The 13,916-nt window shown below is 45.7% G+C and overlaps 1 protein-coding gene across 1 annotated transcript; it reads right to left on the bottom strand.

Annotated features, from left to right (window-relative positions):
* Positions 1-439: 439 nt before the first annotated feature.
* Positions 440-9,907, bottom strand: ATP5PO (ATP synthase peripheral stalk subunit OSCP). Its single transcript, XM_040423141.1, has 7 exons — positions 9,781-9,907; positions 7,878-7,928; positions 5,674-5,784; positions 3,687-3,816; positions 2,182-2,294; positions 1,245-1,331; positions 440-621 (listed from the first exon to the last, which is right to left on the bottom strand). The coding sequence occupies exons 1-7, from the start codon at positions 9,808-9,810 to the stop codon at positions 508-510; spliced, it is 636 nt and encodes a 211-aa protein (XP_040279075.1). The 5' UTR covers positions 9,811-9,907; the 3' UTR covers positions 440-507.
* Between the last annotated feature and the right edge of the window lie 4,009 nt (positions 9,908-13,916).

Genomic DNA, 13,916 nt, shown 5'->3' with positions numbered 1-13,916 from the left:
CAGAACAGCGGGAGTGCTGGAGGTTGCCGATTCCTGTGAACCAGGAAAACCACATAGTGATGTCATACTGCTAGGATAAACCATCACATTACCACTGATACTTTAGCACTGTGTTCCCTCCACAGTAGCCCCCATCATCCGGCTCTGGGAGGACCTGCAGCTGACCCCATTAATTTGAATAGGGCGGGGGCGCAGCAATGAGTCCCCTTCATTCTTCAGATGGGTGGAGAGCCCAAAGGTCCACTCAAACTGATGGGACATCCTAGAGATGAGAATTGCAGGCTTCCTTGTGGTGGATGGCTGTGAACCCCCAATCTTCCACACTTTATTCAGGCTCTGCATACCATGGTGTGGCGGAAACATACCACTGTAGGAACTTCAAGTCGGCGCAATGTGTCAGTGACAAGAATATCTTCAGGAAAACTCAACATCAGATAAATTACACTCAGTAAAATTATTTATTTCGTTACGGGTAAATCGGACAAACTATTCAGCGGAGAGGTTTCTTTACACGGTGTCCCTCATGACCTTGGTCAACTTCTGGATCTTGGTTTTTGTGGACATGTCAATGTATTTGTCCCCAATGCCGACAACCATTCCTCCCAAGATTGAGGAGTCAGTCTAAAATGTTAAGCACAAGATGTAAATCATTAGTGAACCTTTACAAAATGTAAATGGCAGATGTCTGATGGTCAGCGCCCCCACATATTTCCCTAGAGGCGTAGACACAGATGGCACAGCCTTCTTGTAAATGGAGGCACAGATAGCACTCTGTTGCTACCTCTCCCTATAAATGATGCCAGCAATTATTGTTGCCTCCCCTGTAAATAATGGAGGCACAGGTAGAACAGCCTCCCCTGTAAATAATGGAGGCACAGGTAGAACAGCCTCCCCTGTAAATAATGGAGGCACAGGTAGAACAGCCTCCCCTGTAAATAATGGAGGCACAGGTAGAACAGCCTCCCCTGTAAATAATGGAGGCACAGGTAGAACTGCCTTTGTCTCTCCTAGTTTGGACTCTTATTCACACAGCACTAGGCAATTAGAGCAGAATCCATGGAGCTAGTTTCCCATATGTTTAATGGGACCCAAAAAAAAAAAAGGGGCTCTGTCTGGTATTGCAGCTCAGCTACATTCAACTAAAGGCAATACCAGACATACCCTACGGACCATATCAGTCATGTTTCTGGGGATATCCCCTTACAATATTTGAGTCTCATGACATTCACCATTAAAACACCCACCTTGGTCTCCAGTTTCAATGATTCTCCCTTCGCAAGGAAACCATTGAGGGCGGTCTTCAATTCGGTCAAGCTTGCTTCGTCCAGAGGCTGCAAACAGACGGTAAAGGAGTATATGACTGACTGTTTACAGGGGAAACACTACCACCACGAGCACAGGCTACAGTGACCCTGTACAGGAGGTGGAAAATGATATATTCACACAGAAGGTCGGGGAATTGTTATATATTACAGGATACAACCATAAAGAGCATCGGAGAAGATGATGTTCCTCGCGGGATAGGGGAAATAATTATTAAATTGTTAAGGGAAAGGGGCAATCAATGGGACTCCCTCTAATAACGAGCCGGGGCCGGTGATGGAGCGGCCAGTCGATCATGCACACTACTACTCTAGTCATTCTCTATAGGACCGATGGAGATCGCCGTATTCAGAGATGAATGGAGCAGTAGAGCAAATGCTTGACCTTTGACTCCATTCAGTTTGGGGATACAGAGCCCCCGTTGTCATGATCGATAAAGGGTCCTCAAGTCGGACCCTCACCAATCTAATATTTATCCCCCATTCTGCGGATAGGGATTAATATTTTCTAACCAGAATACCCCTTTAATTACAACCAATATGGAAGAAAACGGGAAGAGGAAGACCTTAGAAAAATGAAATCAGGGTACCTAAGAGACAAATCATTCACTTGTCACCCGCACTTGTTTTAGCAACTCCCAGCATGCCCTGCAATCTCTGAAGACCGTCTGAGCCACCCTCCACAATACAGTATGTCCTTCCGCCAGTCACACCTGTGAACATGTCTCAGCTTAGGGGAGAAGCGTTTCCAAACTTCTTCCCTCCCCAAGACTGGGATCCATGTCACACCCCCTTACTATATCCAGGGATAGTGGGCAGCTTAGTCCTTTAGCTCTGAAGGTGTATTGTGGACACTTACGGAGGCCGTGGTGACAGAACACAACACCTCGCCGCGGTGAGCGCTCATCATTTTAGCAAAGGCGCCAATCACTTCTGGAGTGTAGCGCAAACGTCCATTCTCAGCCAGCAAATCTGTGAAGGGAAAGACACGAGTAATGAGGTGATTACTCGACATTACAGAAAAAAATAGTAATAAAATGTTCCTCCTGGAAATGTATAAGTGGGCAAATGGGTGCTACTATCCCCCCTGTCAAGGTTTGACACCAAGTACTGACTGGACAGAAGGGATACACTACTATCAACAACAATAATGTCTGGAAATAATTATATGCTTCCAGGAGGAATAACAGTGGGACAGCGCAACGCAGAGTTCTGAGAATAGATGCCCCAGAATGGTTATTTCATGGGGGAATCAAGTATTTACGCTACCAGACTTGTCAGGAGAGGGAACGAGTCCCCTTTAAATAATTTAAAACATTGTGCAGATTTGGCGCGTTACACGTTTAGGAAACGCACACACAATCCATGAATTCTGTGCATCGCCTGCACACGACTGCGGGTTCCACAAGGCCGTTCATATGCAACTGAAAATTTCTGTGCAGAAAGTTTAAAAAAAAAAATCTGGAAGGGGGATCCGCAAAACACCGATATGGGCAGTGTGCGTTCCGCATTGGACATGTTCTATTTTTTTTGCTGGGCTGTCCGCATCTTTTATACCCCGACTGAAATAAACGGGTCCGTATTGGATGGGGACCGAAAAGAGTAGGTAGAAGCCGCATAGAAAAGCTGATCCTCACTACATAAATCTGCACACCGACCAATCAGCGTCAGCCTGGATCCTGGACGTGTTGAATTTACAGAACACACAACCAACCAGTGTGAACATACACTAAGGTATCATGCACATGGCTGCATTTGGGGTTCATGTCATACGGATCCCAGCTACATTCCCAAAATAAATCTCAGCTATTCTGCTCATGACTACTTGTACACTGAATGGTCACATGCATGAGCTCTGAGTTATGTGATCTCAACAGTAAGGGTTTCTACATAAGGCATACATTTAAAGTCAAGCCCTGTTCACCCGCCGGACCAGCCTGCTGGACTCCCCTGCCGCTAGTGTGAAACTAGCCTTATAGAGCAGGAGGAGCTGAGCAGATTGATATATCGTTTTGTGGGAAAAGGTTCAGTAAAACTTGTAATTTATACATTTATATCTCTGCTTTTTCTACCCTCTGTATCGGTACAGGAGGAGGGGTTATCAGTGATTGATAGCATTGTGTGTACATAGAGAGACAGCTGTCAATCACTGATAACTCCTCCTCCTCCCTGTACCAATAGCTTTTCACAGGGCTTCAGATGTAAATGTAAAAATGACATGTTTCACGGAAACACCAGACTATATATCATTCTGCTCAGCTTCTCCTGCTCTATAACATGGTGCTTTCAGATTGCATTGCACTTTTTGGTGACAGGTTCTCTTTAATCCGTGCATGAGCCCTTAGGTGGACACTGGATACTCACTGACAAAGTTTAAGGTGATTGGGGAAAACTTCTCTTTAGTCAGGATGTCAGAGACAGTCTTCTGCTTCAGGGCGCGCTTGATGTGGGGGTCTGCGATAACAATGGATAACTGGGGGTCCTTAATAAGAGTCTGAAAGACAGAACGTGAGGATTGCACATGAAAGGTAAAAACGTACTAACCAATCCAGTGGAGCCAGAACTTGTCTGTATAAACTTGGGTTTAGGCAGCTGTACCCTACGAGATAATGAGGTGACTTCTATGTGCTGTTGAATTACTGAGTGCTGCTGCCAAATCAGACTTTCTGCTGTACCGCACCCCCACCTCAGGAGCAGCATCTAACGGGCTAGTGCAGAGGGCAGCAACCTTCGGCACTTCAGCTGCTATGAAACTACAGGTTGGGCCATTTATATGGATACACCTTAATAAAATGGGAATGTTTAGGTGATATTAACTTCCTGTTTGTGGCACATTAGTATATGTGAGGGGGGGGAAACTTTTCAAGATGGGTGGTGACCATGGCGGCCATTTTGAATCCAACTTTTGTTTTTTCAATAGGAAGAGGGTCATGTGACACATCAAACTTATTGGGAATTTCACAAGAAAAACAATGGTGTGCTTGGTTTTAATGTAACTTTATTCTTTCATGAGTTATTTACAAGTTTCTGACCACTTATAAAATGTGTTCAATGTGCTGCCCATTGTGTTGTATTGTCAATGCAACCCTCTTCTCCCACTCTTCACACACTGAGAGCAACACCGCAGGAGAAATGCTAGCACAGGCTTCCAGTATCCGTAGTTTCAGGTGCTGCACATCTCGTATCTTCACAGCATAGACAATTGCCTTCAGATGATACGAGATGTGCAGCACCTGAAACTACGGATACTGGAAGCCTGTGCTAGCATTTCTCCTGCGGTGTTGCGATCAGTGTGTGAAGAGTGGGAGAAGAGGTTTGCATTGAAAATCCAACACAATGGGCAGCACATTGAACACATTTTACAAGTGGTCAGAAACTTGTAAATAACCCATGAAAGAATAAAGTTACGTTAAAACCGAGCACACCATTGTTTTTCTTGTGAAATTCCCAATAAGTTTGATGTGTCACATGACCCTCTTCCTATTGAAAAAACAAAAGTTGGATTCAAAATGGCCGACTTCAAAATGGCCGCCATGGTCACCACCCATCTTGAAAAGTTTCCCTCCTCACATATACTAATGTGCCACAAACAGGAAGTTAATATCACCAACCATTCCCATTTTATTAAGGTGTATCCATATAAATGGCCCACCCTGTACAATTCCCAACATGCTCCATTCATTTCTTTGGAAGTGTTGAAAAAAAGCAGAGGAAGTATGCATGCTGGGAGTTGTAGCTTCACAACAGCTGGGGTGCCGGAGGTTGCCTACCCCTGGGATAGTCTTTAATAATTTATATTACTATGTGACAGATTTAATACTGAATTATATCGGTGCGTTACATGACAGAGGTATGTGGCCGTGCTGCAGGTCGCCGCATGGCAAGGAGGGGAAACGGAGGAAGAGACAGCACTGACAATGCCTTCATTGTCAGGATCGGTAGGGGTCCCAATGGTCAGAACCCACCAATCTTGTCCCTATGTGTAATAGGACATAAGATGGGAATGCTCCTTTGCACATTAATTAGGTGTCCTGCCCATGTTTAGCCTTCTTGGATGGCGTAATATGGCAGCTTTCCTCCACCCGCTGACTGGCCTATCCGAATAATCTCACATACAGGTCTGAACAGCAGTGAATGGGACTGGTCAGCTCCAGGGGAACACGTTTACCCCATAGACCAAGGGTGGCCAAGCCGCGGCTCTCAAACTGTTGTAGAACTACAATTCCCACCATGCCCTGCTGTAGGCAGTCTGGGCATGCTGGGAGTTGTAGTTTTGCAACAGCTGGAGAGCCACAGGTTGGGCATTCCTGCCATAGACACGTGGAGGACTAATAATGGAGGTCCTACTCACAGAGACTCTGTTCAGCTCCTTCTCCACCTGATCCAGTTTCTTCTCCTTGGAGGCGGCGGAGTAGAGGGCGGTGGCGTAGCGGCCTTCCAGACCAAACACCTGGATGGGCGGCTGTAGAAAAACAGAGAAACGTAAAGAATGTAAGAAAGCAGAAGCATTTCTTCACGGCCCCTTCCTACTCGAGGAAGGGTGAAAATTGCTCCGAAATGCCACTGGCGGCTGTGTTCTTCCTGCCTACCATTCTTCTGTATGAGAAGCAGCGCTGAAAATCGCAGAGCGGCAGCCTATATCCACAATCGCGCCGAGAGGGGACATGTCCGCTCCGCGATCTTCAGCGCTGCCTCCCACTAAAAATAACGGAAGACGGAAACGACCTGGCCGGCGGCGGAATTTCACCACACGTGTCTTTACAGGGATACAAATAGGCTTGTGTGACCACAGATATACCTGCGCTGGGATGAAGGCGGCCGACTGAGGATCCCGTCCATCAGTGGCCTCCATCCACTTATACTGGAGACAGACAGGAGAACTAGCGCATGCCCAGTCTGTCCCCAGTATAAGTGAATGGAAGCCACTGATGGACGGGATCCTCCATTAGCAGCCATGCTCCCAGCACAGCGCCAGTACATGGCTCAGAGGACCCGCGTGTAAACAAGATTTATTCTTAAAGGGGTTGTGTCACTTCGGTAAGTGGCATTTATCATGTAGAGGAAGATGATACAAGGCACTTACTAATGTATTGTGATTGTCCATATTGCCTCCTTTGCTGGCTGGATTCATTTTCCCCTAACATTATACACTACTCGTTTCCATGGTTACGACCACCCCGCAATCCATCAGTGTTGGCCGTGCTTGTACACTATAGGAAAAAGGGCTAGCCTCTCTGGTGGTTGGGACCGTGGGAGCGCACATAAGCTGATGCTTTTTTTCTATAGTGTGCAAGCACGACCACCACTGCTGGATTGCAGGGTGGTCGTAACCATGGAAACGAGCAGTGTATAATGTGATGAAAAATGAATCCAGCCAGCAAAGGAGACAATATGGAGAATCACAATACATTAGTAAGTGCCTTGTATTAACTTTCTCTACATGATAAATGCTTTTTGCTGAAGTGAGACGACCCCTTTAAACTATGGGACATCAGTGCTGACCGTTTAACAAGGATTATTACTAGCTGCGTGCATGTGCAGCCAATATAAAACTAGCCAACCCCTGCTGCTCCGATCCCCGTTAGGCCTATACTGATAACATCACGTCCATTGTTCACACGACACTGCAGCCAATCGCTGGCCTCATGTGACATTCAGACACATGTGCCCGCGAAGGCCAGGGACTGGCTGCAGTGTCGTGTGAACAATGAACGTGACGTTATCAGTACAGGCCCAGCAGGGGGCGGCACGAGTGGCTAGACATTTTATTTCCGGACATTTCTGAAGGCTCCCAGGCCTGCCACTGCAATCTTCCTGTTAAAGATCCTAAAGGCAAAATACCACTGTATGGCGGTGTGCGGTATAGATTTCAAAAAGTACTTAAAAAAAATTATATTTAAATCACCCCCTTCCTATTTTACGAACAATAAAAATACACATCATCATCGGTATCGCCGCTTCTGAAAATGTGGAAACTTTTAAAATCTGAAAGTATTTATCCTGAATGGTGAACATGATGAAAAAAAAAAAAATGAAAGAAAATATAAATGGGGAATCAATGTTTTTCGCTCATCTTGACCCCGAGAACATAAAAAAAAAAAAAAAAAAAAAAAAAAGCTGCCAAAAGGCTGTAAGTGCTCCAAAATAGTACCAATAAAAACTACAGGTCACCCCAGAAAAAACAAGCTCTCACACAGCGCCGCTGAGAAAAATAAGTTATGGGTGTCAGAGTACGGCGACACAAAGCAACTTTATTTGTAGTAAGGCGCAACGTGAACACCCGAAAAATAAACCCCAAAAAGCAATGGCGGAACTGCATTTCACCGGGAAAAAAATAAAATTAAATAAAAAAAAAAAAAAAAACACACATTGGTGGTTAAAGAGATTTATTGTCTAGAACTAGAAAAAGATGGCTGCATTTTCTCAAAAACAATACCTCCGGCCTATTTGCCTAATAATAAAAAAAAGTTAGAGAACCCCTTTAAACCCACATGAAGTAATTGCTAGAATCCAGAAAACCCCTACAGTGACAGGAAGGCCGCACTGCAGACTTACCCTCACCAACTTGGCTACAGGTCTGGAGACGCTTGTGCTGAAGGAACGCACCTGGAACACAGAACACACAGGTAAGGTCATATTTCCGTCTTATTATCTAGATCTGGACCTACACGGAGGGTCTACTGCAACGTCCACGCTCCTCTGGTCGGGGGAGACCTCACTGCTGGAGAATCGCTCTGCCGTACCAAGCTCTCCTGGAAATCTCACCTACGACATGCCTCCCCCCTGTCCGGGACACTTTTAGACCCCCCTCTATTAGCCAGAGAGATTTCTGAGGGGGTGACTCTAAAGAGCAGTTGTCCTGGTGGCACCATTTCTCAAAGCCTACACACACCTTTTGGGAGATTTGTTATTGCACTTTACAGATTTTGGGCTAAAAATAATTTTCTCAATTGGTCTTTATTAAAAATGTTCAGCTGTTTCTGAGATACAGGGATTAAAAAAAGTCAGGCTGTCACTTTCTGGCTTTAAATCCCGTCATCTGAAGGCTCATGTGTAGCTCTGATCTCTTGACCTCAGAATCACTCATAGCTCAATTCTTATCAAACTGATAGCAATATATGGCTTAAATAAGTGTTTGAGGTCACATGAGCCGTCAGATGACGGGATACAAAGAAAACAGAGACTGTTTTTTAACCCTGTATCTCAGAAATGGTTGGACATGTCCATAGCCTTTAAAGATGGCCGTGCAGATCATATCAACCTGAGGGTAGTCCTGGTTGTCAATGCGGTGACTTCAAAGAGCTTTCAGTGTTTCCTGTCAGGCCCTTCAAGGTGAGTGACGTGACCTTAAAGGGGTTGTGCCAAGGTAGAAACTGATACCCTATCCACAGGATCAGTGGGGGCCCGAACGCTGGGGGCCCCAACAATCCCAAGAACGGGGATGCAGCGGAATGAATCAAGCAGCGAGTCTCGGACGTCCACTGCGACTCCATCCATCTGTATGAGACTAGATCGCCAAGTGAATGAAGGGAGCGGCCGATCCAGTCATATGGGGACAAGGGACCCCCCCCACCGATCCGTTCCAGGACCCCTACCGATCAGACACTTAGGCCCAATCTTGTGGACTGGTTTTTGATCTTGGCACGACCTTTCACCTGTCCGTGGACTGTGTCTGGCACCAAAGCTTCCAAGTGAACGGGGACTGAACTGCAATACCAGACCCGGCCCACGAGCAGGTGGGGGCGCTCTTTCTAGAAGACTTCATTATTTAATGCAGAAGTACTTGTCTTCTGCGCCATCACTGCCCTTTACTCAGACACGGCTACAAACCCCCCAGATCTCAGGAATTAAAAGGGGTTGAGTGTCCCCCATTGAGATCTTCCCTGAAAAGCCTGGGCCTTGCTCCGGAGGACTCCCCTGACTTCAATGGGGCCCATATAAAGCAAATGTTACCTCCGGAGGTCCATTAGGTAGACATCCCCTTTAAGGGTGGTCCAGATACACTGCACTGACTATTTTGTGTTCCCCCGGGGGGGGACGTAAGCAGGAAATCCGCGCTGTAATGAGGGTAAGGACGCCATTGGGCCTGGGCTGACATCTTGTCATCAGATTTATAAAGGATTAAATCAATCTCCAAGTCAGTGACTTATATCCCACTTATATACCGCCCCGTGTCCTGGCTCCAGGGTGGTCTAGAACTATATACTGGTGTGCAGACCACCAAATAGCACAAAAACAGGCTTACTGACAGCTTACAGACATTGACCTGACATAGATGACGTCATGCAGACTATGCACATATAGGAGACTGCAGGTTACATCATGCGGAGCCTAGCACTGCCATAGAGAAGGGGGGAATGTCAGGATATGGAGGACTCCTTGAAGGTGACTCTCACACATGCACAGAGCAGCCATCTTCCCCCTCCTCCTCGGCTTCCTCTATTCCTGTCTCATATACCTTCAAGGAGAGCCTGCCCGCCGCTGCCATCTTCTCCTCCGGCCGCTGTCTAGGTCAAACCGGTGCCTCCCACGAGACAGAGAACGTCGAGCGTCATGACGTCAGATATGTAAATGACACCGGCGCCCTCTGCGGCGCATTGACTTCCGGGTAATGCAGAGCGAGAGGGGAGGGGAAGAGGCAGGCGAAGGGAATGCTTCTATGCGCGGTCCGGGCGCATGCGCACTGAATGATTAGATGGAACATGGTTTCTATAGTATTGTTGGGAAATGTCAGTTGCATAAAGACTGGGTACATTTCATGCAGCTGTTGCGCTCAAGCCTGTGTTGCAGTTAGGCTGGGTTCACACTGGGCATTTTTGCAGCGGCTTTCGGTTCTTCAACGCCTATTGAGTCTGAGATGTGCCACCTTTATTTTGCTGCATTTCAACCCAAAAAAACTCAGTGTGAACCCAGCCTTAGCCCTGATTCAGGCCAATGCAGCCATGTTACCACCTACGTAAGACCCAGACCCGTGTGCAGGTGAACTGGGCTTATAAGACACATCTGAGCGAAGCATCTTTCGGCAGTAACGCATCTACGTGACGGATCCGTTGCCACCTTCAGACTAAATGGCGCAAGTTGTACAAGCTAGTGCAAAATCATGGCCCTTGAAGGGGGTTCAGGAGCCCCTCATGGTCAGAAACCACTGAGGATCGGATGGCGGATGCCGTGGGCGGCCATACTTGTGTGATGCTGTATACCAGGTGTCAACGACCTTTGGCGCTACAGCTGTTGGGAAACTACAAATCCCAGCATGCCTCCTTCATTTCAAATGTGCTTGCTGGGAGTTGTAGTTTCACAACAGCTGGAGGTTGCTGACCCCTGGCCGTACACATGACAAGTGAATGAACTGGGGGTAAGTGGACACAAGACAAGCCCTTCATCTTCCTGTTAGGACATATACAGTCGTGGCTAAAAGTTTTGAGAATTACATAAATATTGGAAATTGGAAAAGTTGCTGCTTAAGTTTTTATAATAGCAATTTGCATATACTCCAGAATGTTATGAAGAGTGATCAGATGAATTCCATAGTCCTTCTTTGCCATGAAAATTACCTTAATCCCCCAAAAAAAACTTTTCACTGCATTTCATTGCTGTCATTAAAGGACCTGCTGAGATCATTTCAGTAATCGTCTTGTTAACTCAGGTGAGAATGTTGACGAGCACAAGGCTGGAGATCATTATGTCAGGCTGATTGGGTTAAAATGGCAGACTTGACATGTTAAAAGGAGGGTGATGCTTGAAATCATTGTTCTTCCATTGTTAACCATGGTGACCTGCAAAGAAACGCGTGCAGCCATCATTGCGTTGCATAAAAATGGCTTCACAGGCAAGGATATTGTGGCTACTAAGATTGCACCTCAATCAACAATTTATAGGATCATCAGGAACTTCAAGGAAAGAGGTTCAATTCTTGTTAAGAAGGCTTCAGGGCGTCCAAGAAAGTCCAGCAAGCGCCAGGATCGTCTCCTAAAGAGGTTTCAGCTGCGGGATCGGAGTGCCACCAGTGCAGAGCTTGCTCAGGAATCAGCAGGCAGGTGTGAGCACATCTGCACGCACAGTGAGGCGAAGACTTTTGGAAGATGGCCTGGTGTCAAGAAGGGCAGCAAAGAAGCCACTTCTCTCCAAAAAAAACATCAGGGACAGATTGATCTTCTGCAGAAAGTATGGTGAATGGACTGCTGAGGACTGGGGCAAAGTCATATTCTCTGATGAAGCCTCTTTCCGATTGTTTGGGGCATCTGGAAAAAGGCTTGTCCGGAGAAGAAAAGGTGAGCGCTACCATCAGTCCTGTGTCATGCCAACAGTAAAGCATCCTGAGACCATTCATGTGTGGGGTTGCTTCTCATCCAAGGGAGTGGGCTCACTCACAATTTTGCCCAAAAACACAGCCATGAATAAAGAATGGTACCAAAACACCCTCCAACAGCAACTTCTTCCAACAATCCAACAACAGTTTGGTGAAGAACAATGCATTTTCCAGCACGATGGAGCACCGTGCCATAAGGCAAAAGTGATAACAAAGTGGCTCGGGGACCAAAACGTTGACATTTTGGGTCCATGGCCTGGAAACTCCCCAGATCTTAATCCCATTGAGAACTTGTGGTCAATCCTCAAGAGGCGGGTGGACAAACAAAAACCCACTAATTCTGACAAACTCCAAGAAGTGATTATGAAAGAATGGGTTGCTATCAGTCAGGAATTGGCCCAGAAGCTGATTGAGAGCATGCCCAGTTGAATTGCAGAGGTCCTGAAAAAGAAGGGCCAACACTGCAAATACTGACTCTTTGCATAAATGTCATGTAATTGTCGATAAAAGCCTTTGAAACGTATGAAGTGCGTGTAATTATATTTCACTACATCACAGAAACAACTGAAACAAAGATCTAAAAGCAGTTTAGCAGCAAACTTTGTGAAAACTAATATTTGTGTCATTCTCAAAACTTTTAGCCACGACTGTACATGCCTCTCTTGGAGGAACAGCGCCTCTTTTTGACCCAAGTCCCTCTGTCCCTCTTTTATCCTTAAACGTTCCTCTTTTTGACCTAGGAAATTAATGAATAAATGTGCATTAATAAATTTACTAAATTGCTCCTTACTCAACTATCTGTATGGTTTCTACATGTATATTAGACCAGAATTTCATTATTTCGTGCAATTTGGACCTTAAAATATCTATAATCCGATGATTTATCTGCTAATATTTAAATGGATATTGAAGTACAAGAAAAAAAATTGTCCCAAGGGCTCCACATGTGGCAAAAAAAACATAAAGGCCCCTTTCACACGGGCGAGAATTCTGTGCGGGTGCAATGCGTAAGGTGAATGCATTGCACCCGCACTGAATCCGGGCCCATTCATTTCTATGGGGCTGTGCACATGAGCGGTGATTTTCACGCATCACTTGTGCGTTGCGTGAAAATCGCAGCATGTTCTATCTTCTGCATTTTTCACGCAACGCAGGCCCCATAGAAATTAATGGGGATGCGTGAAAATTTACTGTATTAAAATAATAGCATTCTTAATACAGAATGCTTAGTAAAAGAGGGATGGAGGCGTTAAAAAAATAAAATAAAAATTAACTCGCCTCATCCTCTTGTTCGCGCAGCCGACATTGTCTTCTTTCTTCATCTTTTTAGGACCTGCAAAAGGACCTTTGACGTAATCGCGCTCACCACGTGGTGACATCAGCGCAGGTCCTGCTGAATGAAGATAGAAGATCCTTTTTTTTTTTTTTAACCCCTCATGCCACATTTTAGTAAGCATTCTGTATTAAGAATGCTATTATTTTCCCTTATAACCATGTTATAAGGGAAAATAATAAAATCTACAGAACACCGATCCCAAACCCGAACTTCTGTGAAGGAGGGCAAGATAAGGCTTTTAAGACGATATCCAAATCCCAAGGAGGAGGCCTGACTGATGACACCAAGGAAGATCTGTCAACTGCCCTAAAAAACCTCGATACCCATGGACATGATGCCATCTTTTGATCAAATAAAGCTGACAGGGCTAAAGCGTGAACTTTTAGAGTGCTACCTGCTAGACCTAAGTCTAACCCTTTTTGGAGAAACTCTAGTACTAAATTTATGGGAGCGAAAGGTGTTAATGTCCATTTGCGCAAAGGACAGAAACTTCTGCCATACCCTAGCATAAATGGCGATCGTGACCTGCTTTTTACTTTTAATAAGGGTGGAAATTAGGCCCTCAGAAAAACCCTCTTTTCTCAATATATTTTTCTCAAGTTCCACGCAGTTAAGTGGAGGTTCTTTATGTGAGGGTGTAACACTGGACCCTGGCTCAACAGGCCCCGGATCTCTGGAAGCACCCATGGGTCCGAGACCGACAGGATCCAGAGCCACATGAACCAAGATCTTCTCGGCCAAAAGGGGGCAATGAGAATTACTCTTGTTTTTTCTTCCCGGATCTTCCGCAATACATGGGGAATTAACGGGAATGGAGGGAAGGTCGTAGGCCAGGTGAAAGTTCCATTTCTGAATCAGGGCATCTATCCCATAGGGGGATCCGGTTTGGTCTAGGGAATTTTTTTTTTAACTTTTTTGTTTTGGTGAGTTGCGAACAGATCTATTTCTG

This window comes from Bufo bufo, chromosome 3, assembly GCF_905171765.1.
Source record: "Bufo bufo chromosome 3, aBufBuf1.1, whole genome shotgun sequence".
Taxonomy (NCBI): domain Eukaryota; kingdom Metazoa; phylum Chordata; class Amphibia; order Anura; family Bufonidae; genus Bufo; species Bufo bufo.
The sequence above is the reverse complement of the archived record's forward strand: the minus strand, read 5'-3'. Positions and strand labels throughout refer to the sequence as shown.

What these genes read in the sequence shown, in the direction of transcription:
- ATP5PO (XM_040423141.1), bottom strand. Translation starts at nt 9,810, where the DNA reads ATGGCAGCGGCGGGCAGGCTCTCCTTGAAG. An exon ending in AGGAGCTGAACAGAGTCTCT is followed by an intron (nt 3,817 to 5,673) that starts GTGAGTAGGACC and finishes TCTGTCTTTCAG; the next exon opens with ACTCTTATTAAGGACCCCCA. An exon ending in AATCACCTTAAACTTTGTCA is followed by an intron (nt 2,295 to 3,686) that starts GTGAGTATCCAG and finishes TTCCCTTCACAG; the next exon opens with ATTTGCTGGCTGAGAATGGA.